Consider the following 12,582-nt stretch of genomic DNA (forward strand, 5'->3'; position numbering starts at 1 on the left):
AAATTCTACCTTAATACACTTACATTCAATCAAGATGGTATGGTAAGCTGTGTAAAGGTAGGTAGCTAGTTGTAACACAAAATTTTAGATGGTAAGCGTTTAGAAATTAACTGAGAATTACATCAATGAAATGAATAAAGATGATCAGAAACCTTAATGTGAACAACTAAAATAAAATTGGTTCTTTTTATTTAAAACCTAAACTGTTAATAGATGAGAAGAAGGAAAATTTTATTACACATGTGGACTGCAATAGCGTTAGTGAAAATAATTATTCCAATGAAGAATAATAAAAAGAAATTGTGAAAATCAAAAACATGTACTTTTTTCATTTAAAAATTTTTAAGAATAATAAACTTGCAAAAAGTTTGAACTTGATGCATAACACAAATTTAAGTAAATCTTTTTTTTTTATATTAATAATTAAAAAACAATAAATTTATGTTTAATGAAAAAAAAAAACAAAGAAAAATTAATATAAAAGTTCAAAAAATGTTTTAATGTACAGTTTTTTTTAAATTTATTGCTTCTGATAATTACAGTCAAGTTTTTAAAATGATTAATTAAAAAAGTATTAACAATGAAGAATATATTGTATTACTAGGATTATGGTATCATCATTACATTACTAGGTAGATTATTCTTCCATTAATTGAGTACAATTAATGTTTTTAGATTGAGTAATAAGGAGTTTTAACTTATTCATAACAAGCTTGTGTATTCTTCAACCATGTAACTATTGTTGATACAAAAAAGGTATTGAATATAGAGGTATCAAATAAGTACTGTACAGATCTAAAAAAACAAATTAGATGAAAACCAAAACCTACTCATTGGCTATATGCTGTAAAGAATTTAATGGGTCGAGTAGTAGTAAAGAGACTATCCAAATGTCAATGGTCTGTTTTTACTGGAAGTGAATGGTATGTTAAATTTTTGAAAGGAGTGATTTAAAATCAATCTATATCGTTTTGAAAGGTAAACCTTGTGGGAAAAGTAAGTAGAGAGGCTGGAATGCATTGGTTATGAGCTCTATCCCATTATCATTAGATGAAGAGATGCTGGTGTTTTATGGTTTACCTGAAAACCTGTTCCTTTATTCAAGTGTCTCAATAACTGTAAAATTTTGTAGGTGAAATTTTTATACAATATCAGTCTAACTACTCCAACAGTTGAATGAACTGTTGTTATTTCATTTAAGCAAAAATATAGTAGAAAAAGAAAAATATTTGATTGGTTTTAGGATGACAGGATTCTAGAAGAAAATAAAATGTGAACACGAAAATGAGTCAAATATTGTTTTAGGAGAAATGTTTTCAATTAAACATTTTTGTTAGATCATATCAAATTTTATGTTTTAATTGTAATAATACAATTACATTTTGTTTTACTTTCTCTAATTGGTGTGAAAATGAGGATGCAAAATGAAATCAACGTTTGCTTCAATGCAATTCATTTATTATTAAATGCGAATAAGTTTTGGATAAAGAAAAAAAGGAAGTCTGTCATGCTATTTGTTATGTTATTATACCATTAACCCCTAATTCAAACTTAGTGCGTATCATGGACAGTTTGCCAGCTGTGTTATCCTCTCTCAGCTAAATAGTCTTCTAAATGTTTCTACTTGAGAACATTTTAGTAAAATGATGATGAAACAATTTATCATAAAAAAATCAACTTATCACACGTTCACATCATAGACAAACATGAGAAAAAAGCTATTTTGACAAAGTTTTGTATTTTACTAGTACCTGCAGATTAAGGTTTACAGGTAGTATCTCAACTAGCTCTCTGGGAATTGAAGAATATAAATTTGGCTTTAAGTTTTAGTTGTCAGAAACTCTATTTATAATTTCTCAGAGTTACAATGTATTTCTTGTATCAACAGCCAAATCCAATTTTAATTATAATTGTGGTTTAAACTTTTCTTAACTTTCTTGTAAAAATTTTCCAGTGCATATATCTCCATTTTTAGGAGGTCTATGCTTGACTGGACTGAATGTGGGAAAATGATTAGAATTTATGTAAGAATTTTCATTTCAACTGGGCCACAATTTATAACACTGAATTTGAATGGTTTTTCAAAACACTAAAAAATGTGGAATCTTACTTGCTTTTTTGGAGAGTATTATAAAGCCTATTGAAGATACTGATATATGTGAAGTCTCATTAATAATTTTTCAATATGGTGGGAACATTTTTTTTCTAAATAATAGCCTCAAAATAATTTGTTAATTTTTACATAATTCATTGTTTTAAAACTTTTACTCTTAATCCAATATATTTAGAAGAAAATGGCAACTAAAAATTTAATAAAATTTATAATTTAGATATTTTGTTTGAGAAAGAAGGCTTATTTTCTTCATTTTATTAAATATTAAGAAAATAAAAATTACTTTTACAACATGAAATTAATCAGCTATGGTGATGCAGTCATCTAATTATTTTTATCAGCTACTATAATTTTAGCTTTATATTGCTTTATTTTATTTCTATGTTTATTTTATTTCTAATTAATATTATAACAATAAATATTATTGCAATACAATATTTGCTTGATTTGAAGAACAGATATTTACTGTATCTGTTTGTTGTTGAAAGTGAGGATAATAACTTAAATGTCTGAAAAATCAATCAATTGTGTTTGAGAAAAGTCATCGAAATAAATTTTAAATTCTATTGTATAAATATGCTAATAAAGCTAACACATTGTTGTAATTTTTGATGCTTAAATAAAGTAGGATGCTTCAATTCGCAGCTGATATTTTGAAAATTCTCCCCACCCTTGTGCTATGAAGACTTGTTCCTGATTGAACAAGTTATACTCTTTGTCTACAGTATACATTATCTACTTTGATGGAAAAGTTTAAAACTAAACTACTGTTATGCACCTCTTTAACCTAGATTAAGTAGAGAGATTATAAAAAAAAAGTTGTTGAAAATAATTTAATGAAATGCTTTTTTTCAAATTCCATGAAAAAGTTAATAATTTGAAGGATGGTATTATTTTTAATTATACTGATTCTTTTTAAAGTTTAATTACATAGTATATAAAATTAAATTGGATTATCTTTAACAGAAGTAAGGATACTTTTCTTAATTACTTTCATCATATTTAAATTACAACAGAATACTACAAATTTATATTTTAAAATATAATATTCAGAGCATGCAATTAATTTTAAAGAAATACTTTTTTTTTGGGATGTAATGTGGAATTAAAAACGTAATTATATTAATATTTCACCTCTACTTAATAGCCATGTTAAAATTTTATTAATGGTTTACTTTTAATTATTACATTCTTTATATATTTTTTTTCATTATATTTGTGTTATAATTGTCATAGTGATTTATATATATATATTTTATACAGTTAAATGTATTTATATGTTGTCTATATATTAATATAAGAAGTAATATGTAAAAAAAAGGTAAAGAAGGTTGCTTGATTTAGTAAAGAAAGATAAGAAAAATTTACAAAGAGTAATGCAGGTCTAGAGGAGGGCATGCACTACATTAATGCTAAGCAGGCGGACACCCAAACAAAACCTAAATGATGTTGTATATACCATTTTCACTTCACTTCCACTGCACTTTTGGTGCCATTCGTGCGAAAGTTAGAGTTTCGTCTCTCATTCTCTGCAAAAAAAAAATCAGTACAATCATTTTCCGAAAATATTTAACACTTTCTACGCCTGTAATGTAGCTACAATATGTATAATAAATTTATTACACTGAAAGAAACATGTTCATATATTAAGCATGTTGAGCATGCTAAGATATTATGGAAAAATATAGTAAATAGTATTACTAATATTTTTGAAAAGATAAACTATTTTTAATATTTTTATATGAGTGGACAGAAATATAAATATTTACCTAAACAAATTTTTTTAAGGTTATCTAACTGTTCCTACTACAATAATAAATTAAAATTACATATATTATATATATATATATATCCAGAGTAGATAAAGTATGGAAATCCCTCAACAACTTCAAAATTGTTCCTTATAGAATACTGTAACTTTCAGGATAAGGTGTTGGTCAACTATTTTACCTTTAGAGAGAAACAGAATTTCAACCATTTCTTGGGAGATGGCCCAAGGGTTGTAACACATATATTTTAAATGGTAATACTCTTTTTGTCAAAAATCATTTTAAAAGTCTATTTATGACAAGAAAAATGGTATTAAATGAAAAGTTGGTATAATATCTGTACCCAAAATAGAAGTAGGATAATTCTGAATTTTGAAAATCACTATATTTTGTAAGTTCAAATAATAAAATTAAATAAAAAGAAATTAAACTGAATTAAATTAAAATCTAATATACTTTAGTTAAAGTTTATTTCAAAAGTTAAATTTAAATTTAAAAAAAAATTATTTTTTAATACAAAAAATTGTTTTTGTTTCAATTTAATAAGTAAATAAATAAAAATATCACTAATGTCACCTAATTATGTTAATCAGCTGATCACTGATGATCAAAAAATTAAAGCTTCGTCCATTGTTGTGTAATATTCCATTTTGAGTGTTTCATTGTTACACTGTTAGTTTCTTATGAGAATCTATTGTGATTAGTTAGCTAATTGATTTTGTCTAACTTTACCGCGATTGTAAGCTCCTTTTGATACTTACATTCTTTCTTATCTTTTTTATAATTGTTTTATACTGAATTAATTTTTTCTATGCTACTTGCTAACATTACTATAAACAAACAACAACTCCTGTTTACTTAGTGAACAGGAGAGGGTCACACTTTTAATAATGAGGGCTTTGCTGATAGAGCTAGGTAATATAATAAAATTTGTAAATGGTTCAATGTAACATTTTATACTCATAATCCTTTTTCAAAAGGTACAGTGTCAAAGACCATCAAATGATTTGAAGAAAGAGGGAGAATTAATAATAGGGGGAAACCAGGGAGGCTTGAATCTAGAAAAAATAATAAAAATCAGAGATATTTTAAAAAAATTAGAGATTATACATGAATTTATTGAGAATCCTTAATTATTTATTATATTATATTATATTAAAAATTTATTTATTTTCAATAACAGTTTCTTAATTAATGTAATTTTTTCCAAAATCCAAATTTTTATCACACCACCATTTTGGGTACAGACAACATATAAACTATTTATTTACCATTTTTATTGTCTTAAAGAAACCTTAAAAATGATTACGACACAGAGGGTGTTACCATTTAAAATATTTGAGTTACAACTTCTGAGCTACTCCTACTGAAGGGGCTGAAATTCTATTTTTCATCAAAAGTTAAAGTGGTTGACAGATACCTTATCCTGAATGTTGTAGTATGTACTATCTGAAATGGTTTTAAAGTTTTTAGGGGTTTCCCTACTTTTCACTCACTATATATATATTCTGTGTAGTAAATTTTAATTAATTGTAATAATTCAATATTAATATTACTACTTATTAAAGAAATTTATATTACATGTTTATGTAGTAATGATTTTATGGAGTTTCTTTATGTATCCATTTTTGAATGACAATATAAAATAAATAATAAATAAATTGATAAAATTCTGATTAATACTGTTATAGCTCTTCAAGAATAATGAAATAAAGTAATTATACAACTGGACTGTAGTTTTTTAAATTTAAATTTCGTTATATAGAATAATTCCATATAAATATGGAATAATATGTTATTATTATTATTATTATTCAGGGGCGGCGCAGGGATCGATTCTAGGGCCCAACCTTTGGAACGCCGTCGACGATGGCTTGCTGAGGCTGGAGATGCCTGAAGAATCTGCCTTGGTTGGGTACGCTGACGACGTTGCGCTACTTGTCGCAGACCGCGACGTGGAGCGCGGCCAACTGAGGCTCAGTCGAGCCATGCACAGAGTCGGTGCCTGGCTAGACGACCATGGATTGTCTTTAGCCCTCAGCAAAACGGAGATCGTAGTTCTCACGAAGAAGCGTATCGACACCCTTCTTTCCCTGCGGGTCGGGGTAGAGGTTGTCGAGACCAACCCGCCTGCAAAGTACCTCGGTATGATGACTGACCGGAAACTCAGCTTTGCTGAGCAGCTTCGTACAGCCGCAAACAAAGCTGCGACAGCCGTAACTGCTCTCAGCCGGCTTATGGCGAATGTCGGCGGACCGAAGGCCAGCAGACGGCGATTGCTGATGTCCACGGTGCATTCCATTCTGGGTTATACGGGTCGGAAGTATGGGCCCAGGCATTAAGAGTTGCGAGAAACCGGAAGCGGTTCGCGCAGATGCAACGCACCGCAGCCTTGCATGTCGCTTCCGCGTATCGGACGGTCTCCGAGCCGGCAGTACTTGTGGTCGCCGGCGTCATACCCATTGCTACTTTAGCAAGGAAGCGTCAGGTGATCTACAGGAGGCGACGGGCAGGCGAAGACCGGGTAACTATTGCCAACGAGGAACGCAATCGCACGTTCCTCGCATGGCAAGAGACCTGGGACCACGAGACCAGAGGACGATGGACCGCAAGGCTTATCCCTCTGGTCAGACCGTGGACGGAGCGACGGCATGGAGAGGTGGAGTACTACATGACCCAATTTTTAACGGGTCACGGGTACTTCCGCGCTTACCTCCATGTCATAGGGAAAGCGCCGTCCCCCGACTGCCTGTATTGCCCCAGTGTACAGGACGACGCTGAGCAAACCTTTTTCAAATGTGCTCGGTGGGCGGCAGATCGAGGGACACTAGAAGCGGATCTCGGAGCACTGAATCCCCACAACATGGTTGTGATGATGCTCCGTGACCTGAGCAGCTGGGAAAGTGTAGCTCGATTCGTCGGCAACATTCTCAGGTCCAAAAAGGTTGACCTGGATATTTCTGAAAATTAGGTAGCACCTAATCAGACTAGTGTATGATTCGACACTAAGGAACTCGACAGGAAGTAATGTGTTAAACGGTTCCGGTAGAAAGGGGGATCCTGGTAGAAAGTCAAGTCCTAGTAGAAAGGGGGGTGGTTTTAGTCGGTAGTCTGCTGATAGTGATTTGATAATACCATCAGCGGGAGCCCGACACTCCATGTGTAAATGCATTTCCACCTCCCTCCATAAAAAAAAATAAAATTATTATTATTATTAAAATTGTTTCAGACTATTTTATTAATATTATTTTTATGATTATGCACAGATTCATATCTTGCATTTATTATTATATATATGTTAACTTGCTATTGATTTGTATACATTAATGTATATGTACATATTAGTTTTTGTATCCAGTGTACAATATACAAAGGCTAAAGTAGCTGTGCTGTTGTACAAAATGAATAAATAAATAAAATTAAAAAAATAATAATTATTATTATTATTACATTTATAAATATGAAATTAGCTCAACAATGGCTGGTTTAACAAAATAAAACTATTCTGTTCAGCAACAAAAATAATGAACAGTTAAACATAATGAGCATACAATTATGCAGATTTAATTTATTAAACAATCAAAATACAATAATTACCTTGTTTTATAACTTTTTAAGTTTACAAAATTTATTCTCTGGATTATAATGTCATCAGCAGTATCAAACACATTTCTTTGGAGTTATTGTCTAAATATAAAACTAAAGTGTTATTTGTATGTGTCCCTGCTTTTCATGGTGCCTTTGTGTTCTCACAAAAGTGAATCATTAATGCTTAATGTTAACTAGAAGTAATCCTTAATCTGTTGCATAGGTCTGAAGCTTAATGGAAATTTATTTTTGTGCTTTGGTATAATCGTATGAAAGTAATTCTAATTCAAATGAACTACTCTACAGATTAAGAATTAATTTGGTTTTCTTTTGTGGTTTATTTGTAATTGTAATTTTCTGTTCTACATCATGAATGAATGACCAAACTAATTCAAAAGAAATTTAATTAAAGGGCACTTGCACAAAAAAAATTGAAAAATAAATTGATTTTTTGGATTTTTAAATTCTCCATTTGCATTTTTCTGTTTAATATGATATATAATACAAGATATAACCCACCTAGTGGTCTAGTGGTAAACTTGTTGTCGCAGCTGAATTCAAAGTCAAAGTTCTCAGGTTGAAATGCTAATAAAGGAAGTTACTTTTATTCGGATTTGAATATTAGATCGTCGATACCGGTGTTCTTTGGTGGTTAGGTTTTAATTAACTACCTCACAAATAGTCGACCTGTTTGTTCAAGACTAAAAATTTACTGGTAAGTTACTTAAGTCGTTGATGACTTTAATTGTTGATGAGGCCATAAATAAACCTTACTCATGTTTTTATTTTAAAAAAACAAAAGAAAAGATGATATTTTACTGATGATTTCTGCTGCAAAAATATTTAAAGATATAGTTTTATATTAAATTTTCTTTGATTTGTCATTTATTTTGTGGCAACTGAATTTTATTTTTTTAATTATTTTTTTTTTGTAGCTGGGTTTACTATCTTGCTCACATGTACTTTACTTACGAGATGTTCAGGTTACGTTTTACATGCTGTAATGAGTTTGTGGATTATGTGGTAATTGATACAATTTTACTATAGTTTTAATGTGATACTGTGAGTTACTTGATTTTGTTGTAGTTTCATTTCTGTTAACATTATTTATTGGTAAACAAGCCTAATTTATTTTTTAAAACAATGTCTAGAATTAAGTAATTCAACATCGGTAAAAATATTTGAAAGAAGGCAAAGGAAAATGCTCTCTCTAGGATGACTAGTTCCAAAAAAAATGCTGAGGAAAACTTAGAAGATAGTTTTAATAGTGATAATGGTTCTCCTTAAAACATTGCATCTAAAGTTAAACTTGCAAGTATTCATGTAAATATGATAATTATGACACTCCTGTTAATGACTTTGAAATTTTGACCTGTTAATGACATATTCAGTTTTGATGACTAAATATGTAACATAATTTTTGACGACTAAACTTTCTATCAGTATATGCTAATTTTTCCAAGGCCACAAAAATGTTTTCTTGATGAATTATGATTGGTGTAATAAATTTTATTATGGTTTAGCTATTTTGAGAAACACCAGTAGTGTTAATGACATGAGACATGCTATTTGGGCTGGGTATTTTTACTTATCATCTACTAATGAAGAACCTACCCACAGTTTGTGCCAACAGACTGATGAAATGTGATGTAAATATGTACAGGCTTGTTCAGCTAAAGAACCATATGACCACAATAAACATACACACTTAACCAAAAGTAGTAATGCAGGAAATTAAATCAGTATTTAGAGATCTTTCAAATCCTATCCTGCTGCAAAGGTGTCTACATGGTGGTATGCAGATTGCGAGTGAGTCTTTGATCGTTATTATCTGGTCAAGGATACCAAAAAATGTGTTTATATGTAGGAATACTCTGGGATTTGGCATTTGTGAACTCCTACAATGCTGGGAGTTTGATAAAATGTTTAATATTCGAAAAGGTATGGTTAAAAACATGTAAGAACTGTTTCAAAGTTTCCAAACATTTGATAAAACTCCCATCAGGGTGGCTGAGTAGAATATACAATAAGTTAAAAAAAAAATAAAAAATCCCAACAGAGTCTTCAGAAGAAAAGAAAAAAGTTATAAAAACACTATGAAAAACAGGAGGATCCTGACGATCGTTCTTATAGTGCTTGTATGTACTATAGGTGAGTCCCCAGTCAAATCTTTAAAGTTAATTTCCCGAGAATCTTGTATTTTAAGTACACTTTTCTCAACAACCAGAAAAGATAGGTGAACAGGTTCTTTTTTGCATTTTTTTAAGAAAACAGATCTCATTAACAAAGTACATTTGTTAATGAAAAATTAACATTACAAAACACTTTATTTGATATTGACTCCATGTACTCCATGAATTGTATGAATATCAACATAACCTAACAAAACATGAACTATGTTCGCTTCGCTCGCTAACATCATCTGATTAACCTTAAATATGCATAATATGATACCGTTCGTCAGTACACTGAGTGAACATAATATAAAGATGGTAAAACATAATAATTTTGTTAATATATCGTATAATTAATCATAGTAATTATGATAAAACGTAATATAAAAATTCATTGGGTTTATTCTGTTTCTCCCCAAAAACCATTGTTGAGTTTAAATAGTTATTCTTAAAAAAACTATTGTGGGGGAGAAACAGAAAAGAGCCCAGATATCTTTAACACTATGGAAACTGATTTTAAAACATGTTACAAAATGTTTTAAATAATTATTTCTCTTATGAGGTAGAGGAAAAGCGCAAGTAGGTAAGGTAAAATTAAAAAATATATGAAATATTGACCAAAATAGAAAACCTAATCTATACCATTGAACAAAATCCTGTAAAAAATGTCCTATGCAGATACCTTTTCGGGTTTTCTGTAAAAGTTTATAGAAAAAAATTAACATTGTATGTATAGGACCATGCAAGTGCCCTTAACTCTGATATTTAGGCTAAATTTTAGCATTAAGTAATTGATTAACATTAAAACATAACAACTATATTGTATTCTGAAAGCACAACCCAAAAATAGTAACCAATGTTTTTGTAGCACTGAAATGCTCAAGATGCATTAAAATAAATTAAAAAAATCAACCATTAATGCTCAAATTTGTAAAAATCTCTTTTTGACCCATACTAAAATCCAATGATAAATATGTGACAACTTATGTGAAATATCTCCAAAAATCTAGACCAGGAGCTCTCCCCTTCTCTATGAGCTAAGTTTGTTTGGATTATTTTTATGGTTGTTGCAAATAGTTACTAGGAACAAAGTATATAATACTTAAAATATATTTTAGAAAATTTTGTTAGAATTTGCAATGAAATTTTATTCGCTTATGGTTAAAAAAATTTGTCACAAATACTTTCATTGTTGCTCATGGCTAGTTTATTAATTTTAAAGTGTACATAATAAAAATTTTCACTATGGTGAAATTTTTCAGTGCATTCTTATGTTTGTAAATTTATCTCTGAACTTCAATTATGAAGTTTTATATTATCCGTATATATGAATATAATGTGCAAAACACACTGCTCTGAGTTCTAGATTTACTATTTAAATATGTATCTTACAAGTGTAATCATGCTGATTAATTGTTATATTTGTTTCAGATTCCTATAAAATAATTTTATTTTTGTAACTGACATTTTCATTTTTTCTAAACATAATTAGCAGAAGACTTAAAATCATTGAGCAATAGAGATGAAATAAATAATTTATCCAACAACTTTTTTTTTCTTGTCTTACTGGCATTTACCTTGTGCAATGTTACACATGTTAAGGTACAGAATCATCATTAAATATAGCACTATTCATGATTTTAAGAAAAGTTTGAGAATAGCCTTTTCATTTTTTTACAAGTATAGAGATGACAAAAACAGCATATAAGCACTATTATTCTATAACCCTTTGGTTGTGAAATAACTAATAATAAATACTGACATTTCTGTATTTCAATTTTTTTTAATCCCTATTAATGTTTATATATATATATATATATATATATATATATATATATACGACTGTATTCAATGGGCAGAAATGACTCGTTTTATAGCTTATAGCTAATGGAAAAATAACATTGTAATGAAGGAAAAATGTTGGTGATAGAAGATGGTGGGTTAACTGAACTGAACTTATTACAGTAGAACTGACTTCAGTGTTATTTCAGAATTTATATAACCTAAACAGCTAGTGGAGATGGTGGGGATGTTACATAATGTAACTCTTTTTTGCAACATAAGGTATTACTTAAGAGGATAAATGAGGATCATATATATCAGGTGTGGCCAAACATTTAGCTTTTAGGGGCTACTTTTTCCATAAAATATAGTCTGCGGTCGACTATGGATATGGGCAAATAATTTTAAAATTTTAGAAGATAATTAAAGAAGTCATTATATCGCCGATTTAAATTGCAAACTTCCACTTTTGGTCAAAAATTACATTTTCACACTATTAGAAAGAGAAAAACACCTTACATTGGCTATGAAACACCGCTATTATGCACCTATTTAATTGAAATCACGTGACAAGCAAAACATTTATGCGTTTTAAGAAAGTTGTGCAAAATATGCTGAATATTAGTTAGCAGGTTTGCAATCTAAGCCTACGATATATTATTTATTTTATGAATTCAAACAATATTTATTAAAATTTAAAAAAATACAATGTTAAGAAATAAATACGAACAAAACAAATTTTAAGCATACAATATTTATTTGGATGAAACTTGGCATTGCATAAGAGCAGCAAGTTTCTCAAAATTTGGCTCATATGAACTTAAAGCAATTCTTAAGCATGACTCTAAATGTAGATCCGTTATTTGCGATCGCTGTTTTGTTTTGATCGCATTCATATAAGAAAATGCGGATTCACATAAATATGTGGAGCCAAAGAAGGCATTGAAACGAGAAACAATTGTCCAAATATTTGGATATTTATCTTTGGTTATTAGTTTCCAAAAATTGCTATCTGAAACCATTGATTTTAGATTTATATCGCATTTAATATTTAGTATTTCTTCTAATTCTGCTATATTTGTAGTATTAAGAAAATTGTGAAGTTTCTGTGCAAGACTTTCAACGTCGATGTCATTAAATGGGTAAGATAAAAAAC

The 12,582-nt window shown here is 29.5% G+C and overlaps 1 protein-coding gene across 4 annotated transcripts in view; it reads right to left on the reverse strand.

Annotated features, from left to right (window-relative positions):
- The window catches only part of LOC142332259 (potassium voltage-gated channel protein Shaw-like), a 515,827-nt gene that overhangs the window by 69,653 nt on the left and 433,592 nt on the right, over positions 1–12,582 (reverse strand). For 2 of the 4 annotated variants that reach the window (XM_075378596.1, XM_075378590.1), the window contains exon 7: positions 3,573–3,642. The exons of the other annotated variants lie outside the window; for them this stretch is intronic. In XM_075378596.1, coding sequence (XP_075234711.1) covers positions 3,578–3,642 — 65 coding nt within the window. In that variant the 3' untranslated portion in view covers positions 3,573–3,577. The remainder of the gene's footprint in view (positions 1–3,572; positions 3,643–12,582) is intronic. 4 annotated transcript variants of the gene reach the window in all.

The sequence above is a fragment of the Lycorma delicatula genome, chromosome 1 (genome assembly GCF_047948215.1).
Source record: "Lycorma delicatula isolate Av1 chromosome 1, ASM4794821v1, whole genome shotgun sequence".
Lineage (NCBI taxonomy): Eukaryota > Metazoa > Arthropoda > Insecta > Hemiptera > Fulgoridae > Lycorma > Lycorma delicatula.